The sequence below is a fragment of the Mytilus edulis genome, chromosome 4, assembly GCF_963676685.1.
Source record: "Mytilus edulis chromosome 4, xbMytEdul2.2, whole genome shotgun sequence".
NCBI classification, from domain to species: domain Eukaryota; kingdom Metazoa; phylum Mollusca; class Bivalvia; order Mytilida; family Mytilidae; genus Mytilus; species Mytilus edulis.
Genome location: NC_092347.1, coordinates 90,995,610 through 91,020,527, shown reverse-complemented (window position 1 = coordinate 91,020,527; position 24,918 = coordinate 90,995,610). Strand labels below are relative to the sequence as shown.

Below are 24,918 nucleotides of genomic sequence, written 5' to 3'. Positions count from 1 at the left end.
ACAAAGATAAATTATGAAGCTTCATAACGAATATTTACAAATAAAGTCTTTATCTGTTATTTTTTAACGATTAATCAAAATGATAAAAGATTAATTTTAGAAAAAAACCACGATTATTTTCACCTGATAAATTGTTATGTGTCAAAGACTGACATAGCTTGTACTGTGTTACTTTTATTATAAAGGTTGTTGTTAAAACAGACACCTTTTTAATTTTTGATTTAAAAATGCCGGATATATCTTTTGCCGTTTATTTGTAAACGTGGACATTAAAATTAAAGAATGGTGAATTTTGGAAAACAAATACATAAAAATGCAATCATTTAAACAAAAACCGGTCAGAGGAACCCCTTACGTTTCAAGTGAGATTCAAAACAAACCGTACATAGCTTTATAATATAGTTAATAGCTGCCTTAGTTTGCTATTAATAAATATTGAAATGTGCATTGTTATTAAGTGCAATATCAGTATTTAGTTCAAATGTAATCTTGGGTCAGTCCTAGTTCTATCTTATTCATTCAAATGACGTCATCATTTTTTTGTCATTTTTTACAATTTCAAATATGACGTCACTTGGCGTTGTGGTTTAAACATATTCGGATGTGTCTACATATTGTGTTGCAATGGTTATGTAATGTATTTCAATTGTTTCCTGTAATTAGTTAATATTTCAGTTCTATCATGTACAGCTTTTGTTTATTAAGTTTATAAATTTACTGTTTGCAAAAGTATAAATTATTCTAAATGATAAGGATGTTCTGGTAACTAACAGAAACCCTGGCCGTCTTTGGCACAACTTTTTTAATCTTTTAGTCCTCGATGCTGTTCGACTTTGTGCTTGTTTCGGCTTTCAAACTTTTGTATCTGGGCATCACTATTAAATCTTGTGTGTATAAAATGCACTTCTGGCATATTAAAATTTTCAACTTGTTGCCTTTTGTTGGCTGTTGTTCGTGTGTTTCTTTGTCAATTGTATTCTCCAATTTATTTATATTGTAGTCCTGTAGTGTTGAGTTGTCATCTTAGTGTTATATTTCACATGGCTATAAATGGGGAGGTTTGGCATGCCACAAAACCAGGTTCAACCCGCCATTTGTTTCTTTCAAAATGTCCTGTACCAAGTCAGGAATATGGCCATTGTTATATTATAGTTCGTTTCTGTATGTGTTACATTTTAACGTTGCGTCGTTTGTTTTCTCTTATTTTTTAGTGTAAATTCACATTGCGATAAGACGTGTCACGGTACTTGTCTATCCAAAATTCATGTATTTGGTTTTGATGTTATATTTGTTATTCTCGTGGGATTTTGTCTGTTCCTTGGTCCGTTTATGTGTGTGTTACATTGTAGTGTTGTGTCGTTGTTCCCTAATATTTAATGCGTTTCCCTCAGTTTTAGTTTGTTACCCCGATTTTGTTTTTTTCCCATGGATTTATGAGTTTGAACATCGGTATACTACTGTTGCCTTTATTCATGAAAATACGATCTTATTGAAGATCGTCCTCGTATGAATAAAAGAATTAGAGTCATTGAGTTAGCTACAATGAATACATAGCAACATTGAGCGTTAAATTTGATCGTCAACATCAGACAAGCGTCGCATTATATCTTACCTTCAAATTCAGCGTTTTTAGGTACTTTGTGAATAACAAAAGAGATGTGACTATGTTGAGCGAATCTATCCAATCGAACTAGAGATAAAGGATACTACTGTCCCAGGTTAGGGGGAGGGTTGGGATCCCGCCACATTATTTATGTATGTGCCTGTCCCAAGTCAGGAGCCTGTAATTCAGTGGTTGTCGTTTGTTTATATGTTACATATTTGTTTTTCGTTCATATTTTTACATAAATAAGGCCGTTAGTTTTCTCGTTTGAATTGTTTTACATTACCCTTCCGTTTTCACGAATGTGACCTACTGAATTAGACTATTTACCGGATTTGCAATAACATAAGCAACACGACGGGTGCCACATGTGGAGCAGGATCTGCTTAACCCTTCCGAAGCACCTGAGATCACCCCTAGGTTTTGATGGGGTTCGTGGTACTTAGTCTTTATTTTTCTATGTTGTGTCATAGTACTTTTATTTGTCTGTTTGTCTCTTTTATTTTTTGCCAGGGCGTTGTGAGTTTATTTTCGATCTTGGAGTTTGACTGTCCCTGTGGCATCTTTCATCACTCTTTTAAAAGATTTGCCATCATCACCAAATTCAAACAAAAGACAATCCTTATTTCTTTTATCTCGGTATTTAATAATATAGCAGAACATACATTAATTAACCATAATGCAACGTATGATACAATGTAGCCATAAGGAACAAATATTAAGGCCAACTATCATAATGTGCTCTAGATATTAATAGCAATGAGTGCAGTCATAGGATCTAATCTAATATATGAGATTACTATTAAAAAACAAATACTATAATTAATCAATATCATATCTATTCATTTTCATGTTCACTATCCCTATCTTTTGGAAGTTACATACAGGCTTTGACTTCAATTGTTCAAATGTCAAAGGCTTCCGTTTCCTCTTGTTCTTTGTAATTTCTGTAGTATTTAACTGTCCGTTTACTGTCACGCAATGTTTTCCCTTAACGCGGTATTTAAACATTGCCATATAAGCGGGAGGTTTTGCTAGCCATAAAACAAGGTTCAAACCATATTTTTTTTGTCATAATATATGTCCTGTTCCAAGTCAGGATTATGGTAGGCAGTAGTTATCAACAAGTCCGTTTCTTTGCATGTTGGCGTTTGTTTATGTTGCAGTTCAGTGTAACTGTTGTCCGATTTTTTTTTAAAGTTGATTTATTTTCCTCTTTTTTATTTGTAACTTCTATTTGTTTTTGGTTAAGGATGTACATCTCGGAGACATTTTTTTAGAATTAAAACTTTTTCCTTAACCTGATCTTTGGGGTTAAATAATTGTAAAGAAATAATTTGCGAACAAAAAATCATATGGTGGTGCATTTCAGTTTTTGCTACGGCTCTTTGAAAGTACTCAATTTTGATGATTTTCCCACTTTTCATCGGTTTTGACGTGAATATCAATAATGTGGTAATTTTTATAATTTCCTGTTTACAAAACTTTGAGTTTTCCGAAAAACTAAGGATTTTCTTATCCCAGGCATAGATTTCCTTAGCCGTATTTGGCACAACTTTTGGGAATTTTGGATCCTCAATGCTCTTCAAGTTTGTACTTGTTTGGCTTTATACATATTTTGATATGAGCGTCACTGATGAGTCTTACATAGACAAAACGCGCGTCTGGCGTACTAAATTATAATCCTGGTACCTTTTATAACTATTCTACCCAATTTTGGGTCATTATCGTGAAACAATTTAACTTTTTTTTTATACTTTCAATCAAGATGAAGTGGAACAATCTGAATAAATTTAACTTAAAAAAAAATATAGGTAGGTGTTAATATAAGAAAGTTATATCACATGATTTTTTGTGTCAAATTAACCATTCTGCCAACTTTGTTTTGTGATTTTCTGTTTTAAGAACAAAATGCATATTATTTCAACTTCTTTGTTATAAATGATTGGAAAAATACATATCTAAGAAATTTGAAAACAAAATAGTGATATGGGATGTACATGTTTCTGGTAAAATCATTTCTGTATTCCTCACCCATTTTCTCAAAATTTTGGATAAAAAGACTGACTTTAATTGCAATAAAATAAAAATAAAGTTATTACTCAAAACCGACTTATTGTAGATACACAATTTATTTTACAGAGTTAAGTTTGATTATAGTTTTTTTTTAAATTCATTGATATTTTACACTTGTATAACATGTTTTTGAAATTATTCCAGAACGAGATTTTGATGAGACTGAAACGTCAGAAGAAAACATTCTTAAACGATTTATGACTTTTGAACGGAGATATACTACTGTTGACTTTATTTTCCATATGTCATTGTGAGAGAGCGGATGTGCGTGACGTAAGTATTAAACGTCTTCCACGGGGAAAAAGCGGAAATTGGTGGATATAATATAACATAGATTTCAAATACTATAATTTATAGCTGATTTAATTGTTTGTTAAACAATCTCAACGAAAAACCTACATTGGTTTTTACGTGCATTTCCAAAATGCGGTTACGTTCATCCTGGATGTTACAAAAATGATATTTTTCCTTCAAAAGACCTAATTACATATTTTAACACTTATTATCATTGCAAGATAGCCTTGAACAGGACATAGCTCCAAAAATGGTTCTCCTGATATTTGACTAGAACCCTTGAAATTTATTTTGCAAAAAGGACTCGACGTAGCTAGACATTAATTTTATATTTGACCCTAGGGCTAAAATGTGAAACACTGGAGAGGTTCGGGAAACATCAAATAGATCTGAAGAATAGAGAAAAAAATCCATAGAGAAAGCTTTTTTCACCTAATGAAATCTGTAAATGATGCCCTTAAAGTTGGTCTACTAGTTGAAAATTTCAATTGGTTTCAAATATCTTTAACTTTTAGAATATTATTTAATGTCCATAAGCTGAATATTTTGTAAACTGCACATTTAAACAATTTTTCAGAAATCCATCAAATTTTTTAACAATGACGTTAAGGAAAAAAGTATTATTTAAGAACGCTGTAACATTTTGGTAGATTACAACTTTTTTTTGGTGATTTTACTTATAAATCATATGGTAATCTTGAATATAGTGTAATTTGAAGTATACGTAAATGATACAGCTACTACACGAGAAAAGTGATCAAACATGAACATTTAGGTGGCAATATATAATCAACAACAAGACATTTTTGTCTATACAATTTATAAATAGGTATTAAGCTTTAAATCGGTTCAAGTCTCAAAATTAATAAGACAATTAAAAGTCATTTTTTAACTACCAACTGCTTTATCTCCATCATTTGTATAATTTGCATAAATTTTTTTCATATTCTGAAATCATTAATAAATGTCACATGTATTTATGACACTTGTTTGACACTCACTCAAACATATTATCTTCCATGTGAAATATTTTTCAGTTTCTTGGTTTCTAGAAGTCAGCTGGTGTATTTGTCTCTTCCATTTATAATTTATGTCCTTCTTCTTGAGATCAATATTTTAGTCGAATTTTTCAAATCTGTGGTACAACTATAATTATAATGAAAGTAATGGGCTTTAGTTTTATCAAAACAGCATATTATATACTGGGCTTGCTCTCGGTAGCTGAAAGCATTCTATTAATGATGTTGTTTCACGAACGGTATAGTGTCGAAATGGATTTGTTTTGTTGTTAAATTGTCCTAATTTTTCAATTGCATATCCGTTTTTTGTTTGTTTTAGCGGTGCATTAAATGCAATCAAACGTTTTCCTTTACATCAGATTAATCAATAAAGGCAACAGTAGTTTACCACTGTTCAAAATTCATAAATCGATAGAGAAAAAACAAATCCGGGTTAAAACTAAATGATGGATTGAACCTGGTTTTATGGCATGCCGAACCTCCCGCTTTATTGACAGTGTTAATTTTAACATTAAAATGACAACATTATACGACAGGGCTGCAATAAATAAATGGGAGAAATTATAGGACAGAGAAACACACTAATATTAGCCATCAAAAGGTAACAGGTAAAAAAATATTTTTATACGCCAGACGCGCATTACGTCCAGACAAAACTATGATCAAATGAAAAAAGTTTGAAAGCCATAACAACTACAAAGTTGAAGATGGCCGAGGACCAAACGTTCCGAAAAGTTGTGAGGCCAGGGTTATCCGCCTGGGACAAAAAACATCATTATTATCAAGAATAATACATAGTTTTGCAAACAGTAAATTTTATAAAATGACTATATAATAGAAATACATGATTACACTGAAGTGGTGACTAGCTATAGAATAAAAACAAATGCATTACAAAATCACAGCCGTGTTAGCCATAGTCATTACAACGCCCAAAATGACGTCAAATACGTGTTCTGAAAATTAAGAAAGAATTTAGATGAAATTCAAGATTAGACTTGTATGACTTATCTAACTTATACTAATAACAGTGAAAATTATAATACTAATTAATATTTAGTTGTAGTAGTAATTAGATAATTAATTGTATTATTTAGCTTTGTCGGTATTTCTGCTGATCAAACTGCAAATGATTGCCAAATTATTTGTTACTGAAATAGAAGTTTCCAGCGCAACCGATGTTTCCTCTTTTTTACTCAAAACATAGCTGTTAAAGTAAAGTTTTTTAGTATCACAGTCACAAAATCCGTTGTTTTACAAAGAAAAAATTTAACACAAAGAAGGAAATCCTAGTCTTTATCATTGAATATTTGCTATAAGTTTAAGACAATAACATTTAGTAATGAAATATAAAACAATTAGTATGTTGTTGATAGCTTTAAATATAGTCTAGTTAGTAGTAACCTTCTGTTGTATATAGCATGTACCTTGCTCCATTATGATACTGTGGCGACCTTTAGAACATGAAGAAGACTTAGTTTTCTCGTGTGAATTGTTTTACATTGTCTTATCGGGGCCTTTTATAGCTGACTATGCGGTATGGACTTTGCTCATTGTTGAAGGCTGTACGGTGAACTATAGTTGTTATTGTCTGTGTCATTTTGGTCTTTTGTGGATAGTTGTCTCATTGGCTATCATACCACATCTTCTTTTTTATATGGACTCAATTTGCTTCATATAATTCCTCTTTGCGATATTTTTTGTGTTTGAAGATTTGTGTTTCTGATATAAAATATGTCGTACAATAAAAATTAATGGCAACGAAACTTTTATTGAAACTGTAAAGGAGGGGCGAAAAATACCCAAAGGACAGTCAAACTCCTAGATCGAAAATAAACTGAGAACGCCATGGGTAAAAAAGAGTCAAAGAGATAAATAAAAGAACACAAGATACAATATAAAAAAAGATAAAGACTAAACAACACAAACCCGACCAAAAATCTGGGGTCATCTCAGGTGCTCCGGAAGGGTAAGCAGATCCTGCTCCACATGTGGCACCCGTCGTGTTGCTTATGTTATAACAAATCCGGTAAATAGTCTAAATTGGTACGTAGATCACATTCGTTCAAAGGCAAGGGGATTGTAGTTACGAAAAAAGGAGCATATCCGATATCATCTATGAAACGGTTATTCTATAACGGTCAACCAACTCGTGAAGGCGTCCGCAAAAGTTACGAAGGGATGATTTCAACTTCTTCATTTGGAACTCTTGGTTTAATAGCTTCAATGTGAGCAGCAACCTTTTACAAAGGAAATCATGATAGGAAATACAAACCCGGGAGTATCGTATCAATTGGGAGATATGTACTCCGTATACAGGCGCTGCTGGAATGTTGCTACATAGAAATGGAAAGTTCACAATTGGGAAGCTGAAATCATCTCAAATGTGACATCACTTTGTGCGTCGATTTTTTTCGGCTAACTCGGCTGTTACTTTTTATGTTCTGGTTTAGGTTGCTTTATGTATTCGTTTTCATTCTGTAGTTAGTCACCACTTTGGTGTTATCATTTTTATCTATTATATAATCATTTTTATAAATTTACTGATTGCAAACGTATTAGTCATTCTAAATACTAAGGATGTTTTTATCCCAGGCAGAAAACCTTAGCCGTATTAGGCACAACTTTTTGGAACAGTTAGTCATCAAGGCTCTTCAACTTTGAACTTGTTTTGGCTTTCGACCTTTTTTTATCGGAGCGTCACAGATTAGTACCGGCGTCACATATCAGCGTATAGCTCCGACGTACGCCGAGCGTACTAAAAAAAATCATGTACGCTGCTAATACGCTAGTTATTTTGGATGCATTCAACCTTTCAAACATATCTGTTTCGTGTGTACAACGAGCTTTAAGCGTGTATTTGGTATACCTTTGTATTTCGACGTGCTTCAAACTTATGCAACGCGCGTTTAACGATTGCGTAGCGTTCCTCTGGCGTGCAACTAACGTATCCCTACTTTGTCAATTTTCTTCGGACGTTTGGTGCACGCCGTTCTGTACGTCAATGTGTGGCGCCGGCATTAACTTGTGGGTCAAAACGCGCGCCTGGCGTATTAAATTATGAACCTGGTACCTATTGATAGCTATTATTTGTGTTTTTCTCTATCCTATATGTTCTCCCATTTATCTGTATTGTAGTCCTGTCATGTAATGCTGTCATTTCAATGTTATATTGAACATTGCCATAAAAACGGGAGGCTTGGTTTGCCAAGAAACCAGGTTCAACCCAACACTTTTTCTAAAAAGAAATGTCCTGTACCAAGTCAGGAAAATGGCAATTGTTATTGTAAAGTTTGTTTCTGTGTGTGTTGCATTGACGTTTGTTTTCAGTGTTTCTGTTGTTTCGTTGTCGAAACGTAATATAATGTATTGTTTATTTGCGTAATTCTCTTTCCTGAATGTTCTTGCATTTATTTGTACTGTATTCCTGTCATGTAATGGTGTCATTCTAGTGTTATATTAAATATTGCCATAAAAGTGGCAGGTTTGGATCGTCACAAAATCAGGTTTACCATCTTTTTTTTTCTTAAAATGTCCTGTACCAGGTCAGGAAATTGCCATTGTTATTATAGTTCGTTTTTTGTGTGTGTCACATTTTAGTGTTGTGTTTCTGTTGTGTCATAGTTCTACTCTTATATTTTATGTGTTTCTCCCAGTTTTGTTGTGTAAACTGGATTTGTTATTTTTCAATCGATTTATGAATTTCAGTGTACTACTTTTGCCTTTATTTGCCGTAAAGTTTTATTTTTTAACGACCCTCACTGTCAATTTTTATATGTAAGTCAAGATTTAAGGTAGCATTTAATGTATCTGTAGTATCCTTTATCTCTAGTTCGACATTCAACATAGTCGCCATATTTTGAATTATTTAGTGAGAGAACCCCATCGATATAGCGAAAAGTAGAGTTCAAGGATATTGCTAACTTCTTATCTTTTCTTCCTAAGACAAGTTACGTTTTATGTTGAACTTTAGAAAAAAAAAACGGAAATAGCAACACAACTGGTAAACAATATGCTCCAGTCCTGTTCGCTGTACAAAATTTGAAAACCTATTCAAACGACGACAAACATGAAATACATCTACCCTGGATGAGCAATAAAGTACAAGTAAGCACATTTTATCCGATGGCATGACAATTATAAAAGGAAACGAGAAGGCATGAATAATAAAGGCAACAGTAGTATACCGCTGTTCAAAACTCATAAATCCATGGACAAAAAACAAAATCGGGGTAACAAACTAAAACCGAGGGAAACGCATTAAATATAAGAGGAGAACAACGACATAACACCGAAACGTAACACACACAGAAACGGACCAAGCATCAGACAAAACACCACGAGAATAACAAATATAACATGAAAACCAAATACATGAATTTGGGATAGACAAGTACCGTGCCACGTCTTATTTCAATTTCTCAAAAATAAGAGAAAACACAAACGACTCAACGTTAAAATGCAACACACACAGAAACGAACAATAATATAACAATGGCCATCTTCCTGACTTGGTACAGGACACTTTTAAAGGGGAATAAAAGTGGTGGGTTGAACCTGGTTTTGTGGCATGCCAAACCTCGCACTTTAATGGCAAAGTTAAATATAACATTGAAATGACAACATAATATTACAGGACTACAATACAAATTAATAGAACATATTAGACAAAGAAAAACATGATTAATAGTTAACAAAAAGCATCAGGTTTAAAATTCAATACGCCAAATAAAGGCAACAGTAGTATACCGCTGTTCAAAACTCATAAATCCATGGACAAAAAACAAAATCGGGATAACAAACTAAAACCGAGGGAAACGCATTAAATATAAGAGGAGAACAACGACATAACACTAAAATGTAACACACATAGACAAAATCCCACGAGAATAATATATATAAACATCAAAACCAAATACATGAATTTGGGATAGACAAGTACCGTGACACGTCTTATCGCAATGTGAATTTACACTCAAAAATAAGAGAAAACAAACGACACAACGTTATCATGTAATACACACAGAAACGAACTATAATATAACAATGACCATATTCCTGACTTGGTACAAGGCATTTTTAAAGGAAAAAATGGTGGGTTGAACATGGTTTTGTGGCATGCCAAACCTCGCACTTTTATGGCCATGTGAAATATAACATCAAAATGACAACACAGGACTACAATATAAATAAATTGGAGAACACAATTGACAAAGAATCACACGAACAACAGCCAACAAAAGGCAACAAGTTGAAAATTTTAATACGCCAGAAGTGTATTTTGTCCACACAAGACCTATGTGTGACGCACAGATACAAAAGTTTGAAAGCCGAAACGAGTACAAAGTTGAACAGCATCGAGGACCAAAAGATCAAAAAGGTTGTGCTAAAAACGGCAAGGGTTTTCTGTTAAGTTACCAGAAAATCCCTATAATTTAGAGTAATTTATCCTTTTGCAAACAGTAAATTTAATAAAATGAATATTCAAAAGATGTACATGATAAAGCTGAAGTATTAACTAATTACAGAAAACAACTGAAATACATTTACATAACCAGACATTTGAAACACAAAAGTAGACACATCCGAATACGTTTAAACCTCTACGCCAAGTGACGTCCTATTTGAAACTGAAAAATGACGAAAAAATGACGTCATTTAAATTAGTAAAACAGAGCATCAAAAAATGAAAAATGACGTCACATAAGAATGAATAAGATGGAATTAGGATTAATTTAAGATTATATATTTGAACTAAATACTGATATTGCATTTAATAACAAAGCACATTTTAACTCTTATTAATATAAAACTGAGGTAGCAATTAACTATATTATAAAACTATGTTCGGTTTGTTATGAATCTAACTTCAAACGTAAAATATCGTACTGATTACTTTGAACGAAATCAAATCTGATAAATGAAGGCGGTGATTAATTTTCTTTACCATAACACATAAATATAATAGAAAAGACTTCAACACATTTGACAAACTCCGATGAGAATTACAAATATAACATTAAACATTTAAACTAAATACATGAATTTGGAAAGGATAAGTACCGTACCACGTCTTATAGTAATGCGAGTTCACGCTCGGCAAAACAGTCACAATCGGGAATAAGTCACGTTTGGTAATTAAAAGATTAGACGACATTATGACAAAACACAATCTACCATGTGGTAAAAATGTCCTTAGCTAGTTTGGTCAACGAAACATCATATGGATCGACCAAATCGTGATGGTGTCCATAAAGTTTACGGAGTGTCAATTTTAATCTGTCCTCCTCATAACTTTGTTGGAGCAGTTTCTGCGTAAGGAGCACACTCCTGTATATGAAGTCCGTATAGTGTGAACAAGCACGAGAATAACGTATCAATTGTGATATGTAAACACCATACGAAGGGGCAGAGGGTATGTTACTGCTGAGAAATGGGAAATTGATAATTGGGAAGTTGAAATCGTCCCGTTTATCATAGATTTTCGTGTGAAGTCGTCCATCTACGTCAATATTGAGGAAAAGATCAAGGTATGAAGCAGTCCTTCTAGTATCGCCTTGTCCATACAAGACTTACAAGTGATGCCCAGATATAAAAGATCGAAAGTGAAAAAAGTACAAAGTTGTACAACACTGAAGATCAAAAGTTGAAAAGGTTTCGCCAAATACGGCATTGTTTTTATGCCCGGGATAAGAAATCGGCAGTCAAAAATCATGTGTCCACGAAAACAGACAAAAAAGTGTAAATGTTATCGAATATTTTATTTCAAGAAATGTGATTGTTTATGGTATGTTAATTTTCGACAATAGTGAACAAGGGACGATAAGGATCTGAACCAGGTTTGAATCAATCGTTTTCTACATAAATATATGCCTGTACCAAGTCAAGTATATGACTTATTGTCATTCGTTTGATGTGTTTGAGCTTTTGATTTTGCCTTTTGATAAGGGACTTTCTTGTATTTAATGACACCTGTCACACATTGTATAGATCAATCTTGGTGCTGGCTGCTGAATCGTTTATCATGCATCTTCTTTATTCATAGAAACATTATATTTTCGTATTTCATAGAAAACTAAAAATTACAAATATACAGAACTCCAAGCAATATTCAAAACGAAAAGTCTCTTAACAAATGGTAAAAACAACACTTCTAACAAACGGATAACAACTGTCATATTCCTGACTCGGTACATGCATTTCTATAATATGCAATGTCAGTATGTTGCGTCTGATTAATTAGTGTCTACTGTAATGTCTATTTTCAGATATGACGTTTTTAAATTTTCTTGGAGTTCGCAATTGTCTGTAACCACCAACCATGTTATATAGGGGGTCGGCACGCATAGTCACCGATTTTCATGAAACTTAGCCAAAACATGTGATCATGTAATAAAATAAGAAAAATGCCCTCCAAAATGTTGCTAGGCCATGGTTGCCATGGTAACCAACTGAATGAGATTTCCTGCAACTTTTTAGGAATTTAGCATCGAAAAAAAAGTACTTTGCAGTCAGTCGTAATCAAAACCAGGTTTTATTAAATGATACTTATAAATATTTTCCAGAAACATGAAACTTGACAAACAAAATAGCAATGTCATATATAAAAAATATTTTGGCTGAATATTGTCACAACCCCAGAGGCAGAGGTAATTTTTCAATAAAGTTCAGAAGAGAAATTTAACACATTTTGTATGAACAAACTAGACATTTTTGCATTCACCTCTATTTAACACGTGGTTATGAATAAAAAGTGTCAAAGTTTCTTATAAAAACATATAACAAAATGTTTTGGAAATTAGGTTCTAGGATGGCTGCTATGGAAACAAAAATGTGTAATTTTGGGCTTTTTACCTCTAAAATGTTTCCATATTATTAAAATAATCATCGAAAAGTAATAATTATTGAATGACCATGACGTGCAAACGATTGGCAGTTAGATTACCATAAATTTGACCAAAGGTCAAAGGTCATTGATGACCTTGACCTTTGACCTTGTGTATTATAATTGAATTTTGAAAGGAATTGTAATAGAAAGAGGCATACTATACATGGAGAAAATGTTCAGGACGTTTAAAGCCACTGTTTATTAACATATGAAAAATAAAGAGTCAAGTTAATGTCAAAAGTGTTCAGCCACCAGCCTTATTTTATTAAAAAAAAAGTACCTAGCAACCATACATGATTTCATTCAGAACTATATAAACTATTACATAGACCTTATTTTAAAGGTCTAGGGGTGTTATCGCATTAGTTGTTAACAATCATTCATTTTGAGTGTAAAAATGCCTAGCAACCATTTATTTATATAAGAAAAATGCCTAGCAAACATCTATTTATATTGAAAAAGTGCTTAGCAACCATTTAATTATTTAGACAACCTGCGCAGCAACAGTATATTGTAGGTTTCATTGGGACAAACAAATCAGAAAAAATAATATTAAGAACACATGTTTAATCCAGAATAATAAATTATATCATGTATATAGCTAATTTAATTTGATGAGACTGATTAGACATAATTATATATAAAAAATTAAAAGATGTCTGATGAGACAACTCTCCAGAAGACAACCAAATGTTATTTCAAGACCGGTCTTTTGAATTTACAAGAAGAACAGAAAATGAATATAACTGCTAAGAGGTCGACCAGTTTGTGTTCTATGCAATAAATGTCATTTTCATTATACCGTTTTAACGATGTTATGCAATAATGCATGTTTGGTTGAGAACTTATTTAGTAAGTTTCGACACGTGCCAATGTTAATAAAAGTAGTGTCAAAATGGAATTACATGTAGTAATAAAATGGTTCAAGTTTTTTCCTCATTAAATAAAAGAATGACGGATAATCTGAAGCAGTAAAAGAGATAAAGAAAGGTGTTTGATAATGTTAACAGTATTTGAAATAAAGACCAGAGACAGAGATAGAGTCAAGTCTAGATTTTAATAATTTTCGTAAATGTTGTACAAAAAAGAGCAAGGTGTAGAAATATGCACAGCCAAAAGAAGGGCTAATTTGATGTCATCCACCAACAATATATTTGGAGCACAACTTAAGATAAAATAAAAGGATTTAAAAAAGGCAGACCAGGTCCAAGTCAATTGTGCTTGAAGATATTAAGCACTATCTCTACATTAAAAGGTGAAAAGTACCTCATTTCTGTAGATATTCAAACAAGTGTATCAAAAACAACGATAGAACTGCTTCAAAATTGCTTATGTCGAAGGATAACCGGGAAACAGATTAAAACAGTGGGTTTGGTAAAATGTAATAAAAAAAAAAACTTTCAGAAAATATTTTTAAAAAGAATTAAAAAGGATTCAAAAATTATAAAAACAAACACCACCAATTGTAAATACAGTAATAGAAAAACGCGGTGCAATTGATAAAGTTATCATCCAAGTTGTCATTGATGAAGGAAAACTTACGTATTTTACACATGAAAAGGTTATCCACACTATTAATCAAAGTAAAATATTTGATACAATAGAATAAAGTACGAAGTTGAAGAGCATTGAGGACCAAAAATTCCTAAAAGTTTTGAGAAATACAGCTAAGGTAGGTAGTAAAATATCTGATACGATAGCATGTTAGGGTTGATAAAAGGTGTAGTTTGTTTTACAGGAGAAAATAATGAAAACTGATCATGCAACCGTGGATACTGCTAGTATATAATGTTATTCAATATTATGGATCTAAACACCTAGTTACTATTGTATTAAAATATATTGAATAGGAAATTGATGTTGTATAGCACAATTAACATAAATTATGAACACAATGCAGCGTATGGGTAGTAGTTTGAAGTTATGCATCATCGATCATTTGGCTTTTTATTTCACCAAGGTTAAAGGACAATTTAATTTGCAATGAGCAATGATGAGAAAGATGTAAAAGACTGTGATTCAATTTAAAGAGTAGTCAAAAGAGCTAAAGTTTGTTAATATTCGATAACCAGTGTCACTCAAGACGATTCATAAAGTTGAATGATTAAACAAAGATCTTAGTGTATATGTTTGGTTATATTGAGGAAGAAGTAGGATTAAAGTGTGTCCCTTGGAATATCTTTAAGTAAAAGTGAATTATTATATCTTTCTAATATTACAAATTATAAAAGTCTTAGTATCGTTAAATAAAGGCAACAATAGTATACAACTGTTCGAACACATCAAATATAAGAGGAAAACAACGATGCTATGTAGAATAAAATATCAAAACCGGCTAGCCAAATCTATTATGAGCGTATATAAAACAATTTCAGCATACTCCATGAGGCTTTTATTACAATATCAAATATATATTTGGAGGTTACAAAAAACATGTAATTTACAGACAACCTAACGATGCTAGCTAATTTGTCTAGTTACTCAACAAAGATACCAGGCTTATAAATGTGTGTATCAGACGCGCATATGTAAAATAAAGAATCATCAAGGAATCAAAAATGTTAAAAGAACATATAAAGTACGAAGTTGAAGAGCACTGGGGACCGAAAAGTTTTAAATATACAACTAAGATCATATATTCCTGTGGTATTTTTTTTAATATCCTTAATATTCCGAACAATTAAAAGTTTTGTGAGCAGTTAATTTAATAATATAATCATATCAATAAGAATGCAAGTCGACACAACAGTGATGACTACTATTCTAGTATAGAGGATGTTTTCCGGAGAGACCGAGAATGTAAAGAAGGCGGTGAAGTTTTAATAGCTATTAAAAAAGGTACTATATGCCAACAAATTTATCGTAGAAAAAAATGTAGAGCTGATTGCAGCACAAATAAATATGACAGATGTCTGTTTGTGTTAATTTATAGACCACCAAGCAAATCTGATATAAACTATCTTAAACAAATTTTATTAGAAATAAATGATTTAAAACTAAATTTTAAATATTTAACCTTCTGGATGAGTGGAGAACTGAATCCTTCTGATATAGATTTGCCATCAATGACAATGAAAGGTAAAATGTACCCGAAGGAATTAATTGAAATCTTCTTTGATACCCTAAACAGCTTAAAGAGAAAATAGGAAAGCCCAAAGTAAATAAATGGAAGAAATCATGAGTCCTCAACTTGAGGAGAAACCAAAATCATTTTGGCAATATATTAAAGGGAAAAAGACTGAACAATCAGGAGTCGCACCCTTGAGAGTTAATGATGGATTACTTGATAGTGATTCACAAACACAATCAAATATTTTAAATGTTCAATTTTAAAGTGCATTTACTAAGGTAGATAAATCTTCAATGCCACATAAACCAAAAAGCGCCTACCCAATAATGCCAAGATATAACAATTAATTTCAATGGCATAATTGAACTCCTTAAAATAAAAACAACTATAAAGCTAGTGGGCCTGATAATATCCCTGCTATTTTCCTTAATAAATTCTCGGATGAAATATCCCCCTTCCTTGAATTCTTTTTTCAAAAATCCATAAATGATTGAAAAATTTCAGAAGGATGAAAGCTGGAAAATGTTGTTCCAATTTTTTTAAAAGGGAGATAAGCATAATGCAATTAACTTCAAACCAGTTGTGCTAACGGCTATTTGCTGAAAGGTATTAAAACACGTCTTAACAAGCAATATTAAAAAATATTTAGATTTAAATAATATTTTAAATGCTTGCCAACATGGCTTGAAGAGTTAACGTTCCTGTGAAGCACAACTTGTTATCAACATACAGGACATAGCCAAATATTTGGCAGATGGTAATCAGATTGATGCAACACTTTTAGATCTTTCTAAAGCTTTCGATAAGGTCCCCCATGAAAGATTAAAAACAAAACTTGATTACTATGGTATACGTAAAATGTTTTTTTTACTTTGGATAAAAGATTTTTTGTGAAACAAGCAACAGTTAGTCCTACGTAACGGTGTGCAATCTTCCAAATTCGCTGTTGACTCTGGTGTTTCTCAGGGCACAGTATTAGGTCCAACTTTATTTTTGTTATTCATAAACGACTTACCTGAGTATGTCTACTGTAAGGTTTGTCTTTTTTTTTTGCTGACGACTGTTTACTTTATAAAACATCTAATAATATAAATGAGTCTCCAGCACTCCAAAAAGATCTATCAAACCTTGAAAAATGGGAATCTCAATGACAACGTAATTTAATCCTGAATAATACTATTTCATAAAATTTAAAACCGAACTTATTTTAATAAAAATTGCATAATCATGTACTTGAATCTGACAATTAAGTTATAATAATAGTAAGCATCTAGGAGTTACAATAAGCAATGATATTAATAATATAACTTCAAAGGCTAATAAAACACTAGGCTTTCTACGCAGAAACAAAAACTGTACACACAAGGTTAAAAACCGTACGTACAAATCACTTGTGCGTCCGACCGTCGAGTACTCCTCATCAGTTTGGACTCCATACAAACAAAACTAAAACCACCAATTTGAGAAGATAAAACTTAAGGCAGCAAGATATGTGTTTAATGACTATAATGATAGATCACCAGGAGCTGTCACTGGTATGTTAAACAAACTAAAATGGGAAAACTTGCAATTCCGTTGAACAAGATTAATCGGGGGTTAGTCGAAGTCACTAATGGCAAAGAAACCTGTTCTGTTTTGAACTTCCTTCATACTAAAGGTACTCTTAGCACAGCTGATCTGGAACAGGAATTTATGTTATTTCATGTGTTCTTTGGCAAATCATGAACTCAACTGGAATTGTGTTGAAGAACAGCAACTACAACAATATCAAAAAATCACTAAACAGACAGATATTCCCACAAACTGTTCTTAATATGTTTTCAGTATCTGTTCAAGAATTGTACTCTGAGAATCCTGATCCAAATCTGTTGTAGTGTAGAGCTGTCTAAAACTGCCCAAAAGTGTTACATGTATAGGGTAAATAAAGGGAACAGTAGTTTGCCGCTTTTCAAAAGTCATAAATCGATTGAGAGAAAACAAATCCGGGTTAGAAACTAAAACCGACGGACACACATCAACTATAAGAGGACAACGACGACATAACAGAATACAAAATATGTTATATCCACAACTGTTATAACGTTGTCATAAGGACCACTCAACAGACAGTTCTCCTGCCAGTCCTTGCTGATTAAAATAGAGGTTATAACTTATTTCAAAGATATTGAAGTTAGAAACCGTGCCTTGTCTGCGAATTTTAGTATGATAAAAATATATTATAACATCTAACTCAAGACATGAGTTTTTCAGATGTTGATTTTCACATCAAACAGCTATGCGAATTGAGTGTAGGTAGCGTGTCAATTTATGACGTGACTTTAGTTTTATGATAAAGAATTTCAACACAAATTGGATGCAAAGATTATATTATATAACGGAAATGTAAAAAAACAATATCATTCGTGAATGTCCGTTTTCGGTTTGAGTCTGCATTTAATATCCTGAAAAACAGAAAAGTATAATATAGCATATTTACATTGGCTACACGATTTTATTATATATAATTGTTGTTATTTCACCGTTTGTGTCTGATTTTAAATTCAGTTTTTATTAACCAAAGAAACCTGGTTGTCTTTTTATTTACATTGTTTTTTCGGGTGATCATTTTGTATGATTTATTGTTTACTATCTTTATTAATTTATTTTATTCAAACTTATATTTCTGATGATCATAAAAATGGCCTTTATTATTGAGTATTTGATGTAGTCTTGATTCCTCCCTTAAGTTCTATTCTAAATAACATAAAAGAAATGTGGTACACACTGAAAAACCATAATTTAATAATATTGACATTTTTAGGAGCAAAATATGAAAATACGTTCATTCATGACGTCACTGTCACATGACAAAATTATGTCTATGAGCTGATAGACATAAACATTTCATTCAATCAGAAGACGATTCAATCCAAATTTAATTAAACACAAATAATCGAAATTAAGAATTAAAAATGAATGTTAGCAGTCCATGAACAATTAAAACAATGTTTTAATATTAATCTTTAAGAAGACATTATCGTACCTTTGCCCTTTCCATATCCATAACCACCTCCTCCTCCTCCACCTCCTCTACCATAACCCCCATAACCACCGCTTCCGAAACCACCATAACCACCACCTCCATAACCACCGCCTCCGTAACCACCGTATCCGTAACCACCTCCTCCATATCCACCGCCTCCATAACCACCATATCCTCCACCGTATCCTGTAAGTCTTACAACAAACACATTTCTTCCTCCTCCATATCCTCCATATCCACCTCCTCCACCTCCTCCTAAGTTACCACCAAAACCTCCATATCCACCTCCTCCACCATATCCTCCATATCCATATCCACCTCCTCCATATCCACCTCCACCGTATCCACCTCCTCCGTATCCACCTCCACCGTATCCACGTCCTCCGTATCCACCTCCTCCGTAACTGCCGTATCCACCTTTATAGGAGGCGCTTACAGCGCTACAGATGGTAACCAATACGCAAATTGCGATCTTCATTCTGTTAAAGAAAAAAATCATACAAATAATTTGTTCGATTTAAGATCATGTAAGGGTTCTATATACACTATTGTTTCTGTGTGTGCCGTTTATTTTCTTAAACACTGATGTAAAGGTACACTTTTGACTAAAGCTTCATGTGTAAGGGTTCTGATTTCGCATTTGGTTTTGTTTGATTATGCATTTGCCAATAAACAGATGTGTTCAAAAAACATTTACGGGTAAAATCTTGATCTTGGGTACATTAACTCTATTTTAAACGTACAGTCTTCTAAGGCCGTATGGTGACCTATAGTTTTTAATTTCTGTGTCATTTGGTCTCTTGTGCTGAGTTGTCTTATTGACATTCATACTACATCTTCCTTTTAATGTTTTGTCTCTGGTTGAGGATTAAAGTTTATTACTAAAACAATAGTATATTATTCCACAAAATAATATGGTTTACATTTTGTTTTGATTTATTACAAATGTTCAATTTTCTCAATGTGAATGAAATAGTTCTAATGGCGACTAGTTTCTTAATTTCATTAGATATTTAGAATCAGCTTTGTGAGAAACAATAATCATAATTAAAACCCTCACGAAACTTTCAGAAATTTTCTGTTTTTAATTTTCCTCGGAGTTCAGTATTTTTGTGACATTACTTTAGTTATTTGATTGACTTGGAACCAGCTCTATAGAAATTTCCCCTACAATCTGTTTACATATCTTCGAAACCTCCTATTAGTATAAAATAATGGGCTGTATGGCAACTATTGAGACAGTTATTCATTGAGACAAAGATATAAATATATGAACAATGTCACAGTAAAACCTCGGACAATGAACATATGATTATTTTACCTTCTTTACATTTCCAGGATTATGATTGGTTAAAAGCAACCGCGTGGAGACCATGTATATTTCATAGTCGATGAGAAGGCTTCGTTTATTTCAATACACGTTTAGCATTGGTGTTACGTCTCTATATAGAACAACACGGGCTTGAATGAAAATCTAAAAGGTTTCAAAAGACGAAGAAATTTGTGGTAAACGATTGAAATAAAATCATAAAACATATTTATATAAAACAAGTTGTTATTGTTGGGATTTGTCTTGTATAGACTTATTAATGCAGGTTCTTAACCCTAATATAATTATAGACTAATTAATGTAGGTTCTTAACCCTGATATGATTATAGACTTGAAATGCCACTAATTTAAATACCAAAACATACACAAGTTTTAGATGGCAAGATAAAATTCGTTACATAATATTCGAGTGACATAATACGATATTTATGAGGTCAGTAAATTCCATATGGGGATTCGATCTACGCTCTCACTTCACATTGGTTTCACTTACCCCCATTTATATCTTATTAGGTCACTAGCACACTTTATAACTAATAATATCACACGGTTGATAGCTCAAGACATCTGAACAACACAGACACATATAAGAAAAAACCACTAAAATCAAATCTATGTTAGGAATTCTGAACATTACAGGGATGTATGGAAACACCTCTAGCTGACGTTTGTTAATTTATTATTGGGTTGCTGTCTTATTGATTGTTACATCGCATTTCTTTGTATTCATATTTATAAAATGAATCAAGCTTGCATTTCCCAAAACCCATTTGTATATCTCTTTCTATACTTCATACATTGTTCTTTCAAACATTTTCAACTGTTTAATAAGGACCTGGTCCACTTCTTAAAAAGGATAGCGTTACATTTTGGTCCTCTTAATCTTACTTTTAGTATAACAAAATTTGGAAACCGTTCTTCTTGAAACTATTAGACTACATAGCTGTGTATTCAACTTCAAAATCAAATCAAAATCTTAGTCAATTGTCTTATTAGAATCTTCTAGTGTTTTAATCTAAATAAGATGATTTTTTCTTTTTTTCAAGAATGGATTAAACAAAAACAAAAAGGACATTTGAAAACAAATATGAGGAGATATCTCTTACAAAATTGTGTTTTTAACTAACATGTATCTTGATTTTTATTAATTGTGTGAAGGATTATATTATTCGAACGAATAATAGTTTAAAAATTCTTTAGACTTGTGACAATACTATATTACTAAATATCAAGAACAAAAACTCAAAGTTTCCTCTTTTTCAAAAGTCAAAGAAATATAAGTACTAGAAGGCGATGCGCAAGTTGAAAAGAGCGAATAGAAGACTATAGGTTTAATTCAAAACTGACAGACAATAATGAGACTTACTTGATCAGATAGTGTACAGTGGTCCAGTGAGGTGCCGATTATTTGATTCTGGAAGCCTTATATAGTACTAATTTAGTAATAAAACAAGATGCATTATAATATTATCTATATATCACCACAAATCAATCAAGATTAATTATGCATTTTATACCGAAAACTGTTTGTAACGATCAATTGTTCAAAAGTTGTTTTTATTAAAAAAAAACAACAACTTAAGTATGATAAATGTAAAATAAGTCTTATATTTACAAATATTGTTCCTTTTAAATTTTGGTGTAAACAAAGTGGTTAAAAAGATCAGCGAATATTTATTTTAAATTTGACAGCTGTATATCACACACATACTGGTGAGGCATTTGATGTTTTATTTAGGAAACGGGAAGTCAAAAATTTATAAAAAAATAACTCAATAAATTAAAATAAACGTACGACAGAGCAACCGAAAAAAAAGATGCTGCGTTTGGTTTATATCGAATTGAAGTTCAATTTTGTACTTGTTTTGGCTTTCAAACTTTTGTATCTGAGCGTCATTCGTAAGTCTTGTGTGGACGACACGCACTTCTTGCGTATTAAATTTTAAATCTGGTGCCTTTTGTTAACTATTAATCGTATATTTCTTTGTCCAATGTGTTCTCCTATTTATTTGTATTGTAATCCTCGTAGTTATGTTGTCATTTTAATGTAATATTTAACATTGCCATTAAAGCGGGAGGTTTGGCATACCATAAAACCAGGTTCAACCCACCTTTTTTTCTTTAAAAAATGTCCTGTACCAAGTCAGGAATATGGCCATTGTTATTCTATAGTTCGTTTCTGTGTGTGTTACGTTTTAACGTTGTGTTTCTGTTGTGTCGTTTGTTTCCTCTTATATTTGAGTGAATTCACATTACTATAAGACGTGTCACGGTACTTTTCTATCTCAAATTCATGAATTTAGTTTTGATGTTATATTTGTTATTTTCATAGGATTTTGTCTAATGCTAGTTTCTGTGTGTTTTACATTTCAATGTTGTGTCGTTGTTCTCCTCTTATATTTAATGCGTTTGCCTCAGGTTTAGTTTGTAACCCGGATTTGTTTTTTTTTATCGATTTATGAGTTTCGAATAGCGGTATACTACTGTTGCCTTCATTGACCAGCTTACACGAAAAAACAAAATGTTGAAGATCAATCTTAGTAAAATGAAAACCAACATCCTAAAGGTCAAACTTAGTACAGAGAAAATCAACAACCTGAAGGTCAAACCTAGTATAGGGAAAACCGACATGCTGAAAGTGAAACTTAGTACAGGGAAAATCAACTTGCCGAAGGTCAAACCTAGCACATGTAGCACAGGGAAAATCAAGATGCTAAAGTTCAAACTTAGTACAGGGAAAATCAAGATGCTAAAGGTCAAACTTAAATTGTCTTAATACAGAAAAATCAAGATGATAAAGGTCAAACTTAGTACAGGGAAAATCAAAATACTGAAGATCAGACTTAGCACAGGGAAAATCAAAATGCTGAAGGTCAAATTATTTCTACAGAAATAATACAAACAATGATCACAATATAGTCAATGTTTTAATATCATAACTTTAAGAAATTTGAAATAGAAAAACGTTCAAATTGCTTAAAATATAACGATATAACCAAACATTTGTAGTACCTAAATTTCAAACACAAATCAAGTACTGTAAAATACAGGTACCTAAATATTACCATCAGTTTTAAGGAAACAAAATAGTACTGTATATTAAAAGTAGATATCCAGCACTACAGAATTTGGGTACAGAAAGTGTATTTATAATTTTCTTCAAAAAATACTTTTAATTTTTTTTAGGAAAATTAACAAAACCTCTTTAAGAGGTAAACTTTGGTCTTCAACGTTAAAAAATTTATGTCATTTATTTAATCACTTAACAAACAAAAGAGTTGAGAACGGAGTTTTAAGTAAAATTACAAAAATACTGTACTTCGAGGAAAATTTAAAACGGAAAGTCCCTAATCAAATGGCAAAATCTAAAATCTAAAAGCTCAAAAACATCAAACGAATAGATAACATATGTCAGAGTCCTAATTTGGTACAGTCATTTCCTTGTATAGAAAAGGGTTGATTAAACCTGGTTTTTAAGATAGATAAACCTCTCATTAGTATGACATTCACTTCAAATTCCATTATATTGACAACGATACTGTGAGATATCTTTAATCAAAAGTAAATTAACAAAAACACCGAACTCAGACGAAAATTAAAAACGGAAAGTCTTGAATCAAATGGCCAAAACACATCAAACGAATTGACATCAATTGTCGTTTGACATAGAATATTTCAAATGATTAAAAAGATAAAAACGAAAACAAATACAATAGAGCTACCTGGATCACGACTTGAATAATTGTCGGGATAAAACTATTTTTACATCTGCGTGCTTCTGGTATACTACTGACTTTTGGTTCTGGTACCAGTTTCACAGCTGAATTTTCTTAGCAAGCATGTGATCTCTTCTGATAGATTATGGCAAATATGATATTTCTTCTTAACATCATTTTAGAACTTTGATTTTTGTATATGACAGTAAATCTGTAAAAACATTATATGAAAGAGTATAATTATTGAGAGAACTATATATTCTTACAATGCATGACTAGTTCTAAACGTTAAGAAGGATTTTGTAATTTTTTTTCTAATTTAACGCCCCACCACAACACATTTGATGACATTAACGATTGTAATATGTCAAAATTACGTTTTAAGGAAACCCATCTGTCATGGAGATCATGCTATTTCTATATAATTCAAAACTTATCTCAGATTTATAAATACCTAATGAGAGAGGTTAATTGGTGTCTTTTAATGCTACTTTCAATAGACGGGTTTATAAGTAAGAAGTTATCAAGACGTCAATAACACCTATAAGTCGATGAAGAATGCATAATAACATGACCAAAAGACAAAACAACAGGAATCAAAACATCCCACAGAAAACTGAATGATTGAAACAAATATAAAATATCAAAAAGCACTTTAACCCCTTATCTATCAGATGCCTGTCCTGATGAAATAGCCTAGTAAATTTTACCCAAGAATGTTTTGTAGCAGTATAACATTTTTTGAAATAATTAAGATATTTTTATTGGTTTCCGACTTGTCAGCTACATAAAATTATCAAGTTGAAGATGATTTGGAGTTCTTTGTAGCCAACATTCCCACTTTTTAAAGACATATGATTTAAGTGAACCAATGCATTCCACATAAAATATAATGCTCCT

At 32.1% G+C, this 24,918-nt stretch overlaps 1 protein-coding gene across 1 annotated transcript; it reads right to left on the bottom strand.

Annotated features, from left to right (window-relative positions):
* Positions 1-18,299: 18,299 nt before the first annotated feature.
* LOC139521014 (keratin-associated protein 19-2-like) lies at positions 18,300-21,803 on the bottom strand. The gene is made up of 3 exons (XM_071314165.1): positions 21,669-21,803; positions 18,973-19,451; positions 18,300-18,391 (listed from the first exon to the last, which is right to left on the bottom strand). Exons 2-3 carry the CDS (start codon positions 19,448-19,450, stop codon positions 18,384-18,386), a joined length of 486 nt encoding a protein of 161 aa, XP_071170266.1. The 5' UTR covers position 19,451; positions 21,669-21,803; the 3' UTR covers positions 18,300-18,383.
* Between the last annotated feature and the right edge of the window lie 3,115 nt (positions 21,804-24,918).

Coding starts and splice junctions, on each gene's coding strand:
- LOC139521014 (XM_071314165.1), bottom strand. CDS start 19,450: ATGAAGATCGCAATTTGCGTATTGGTTACCATCTGTAGCGCTGTAAGC.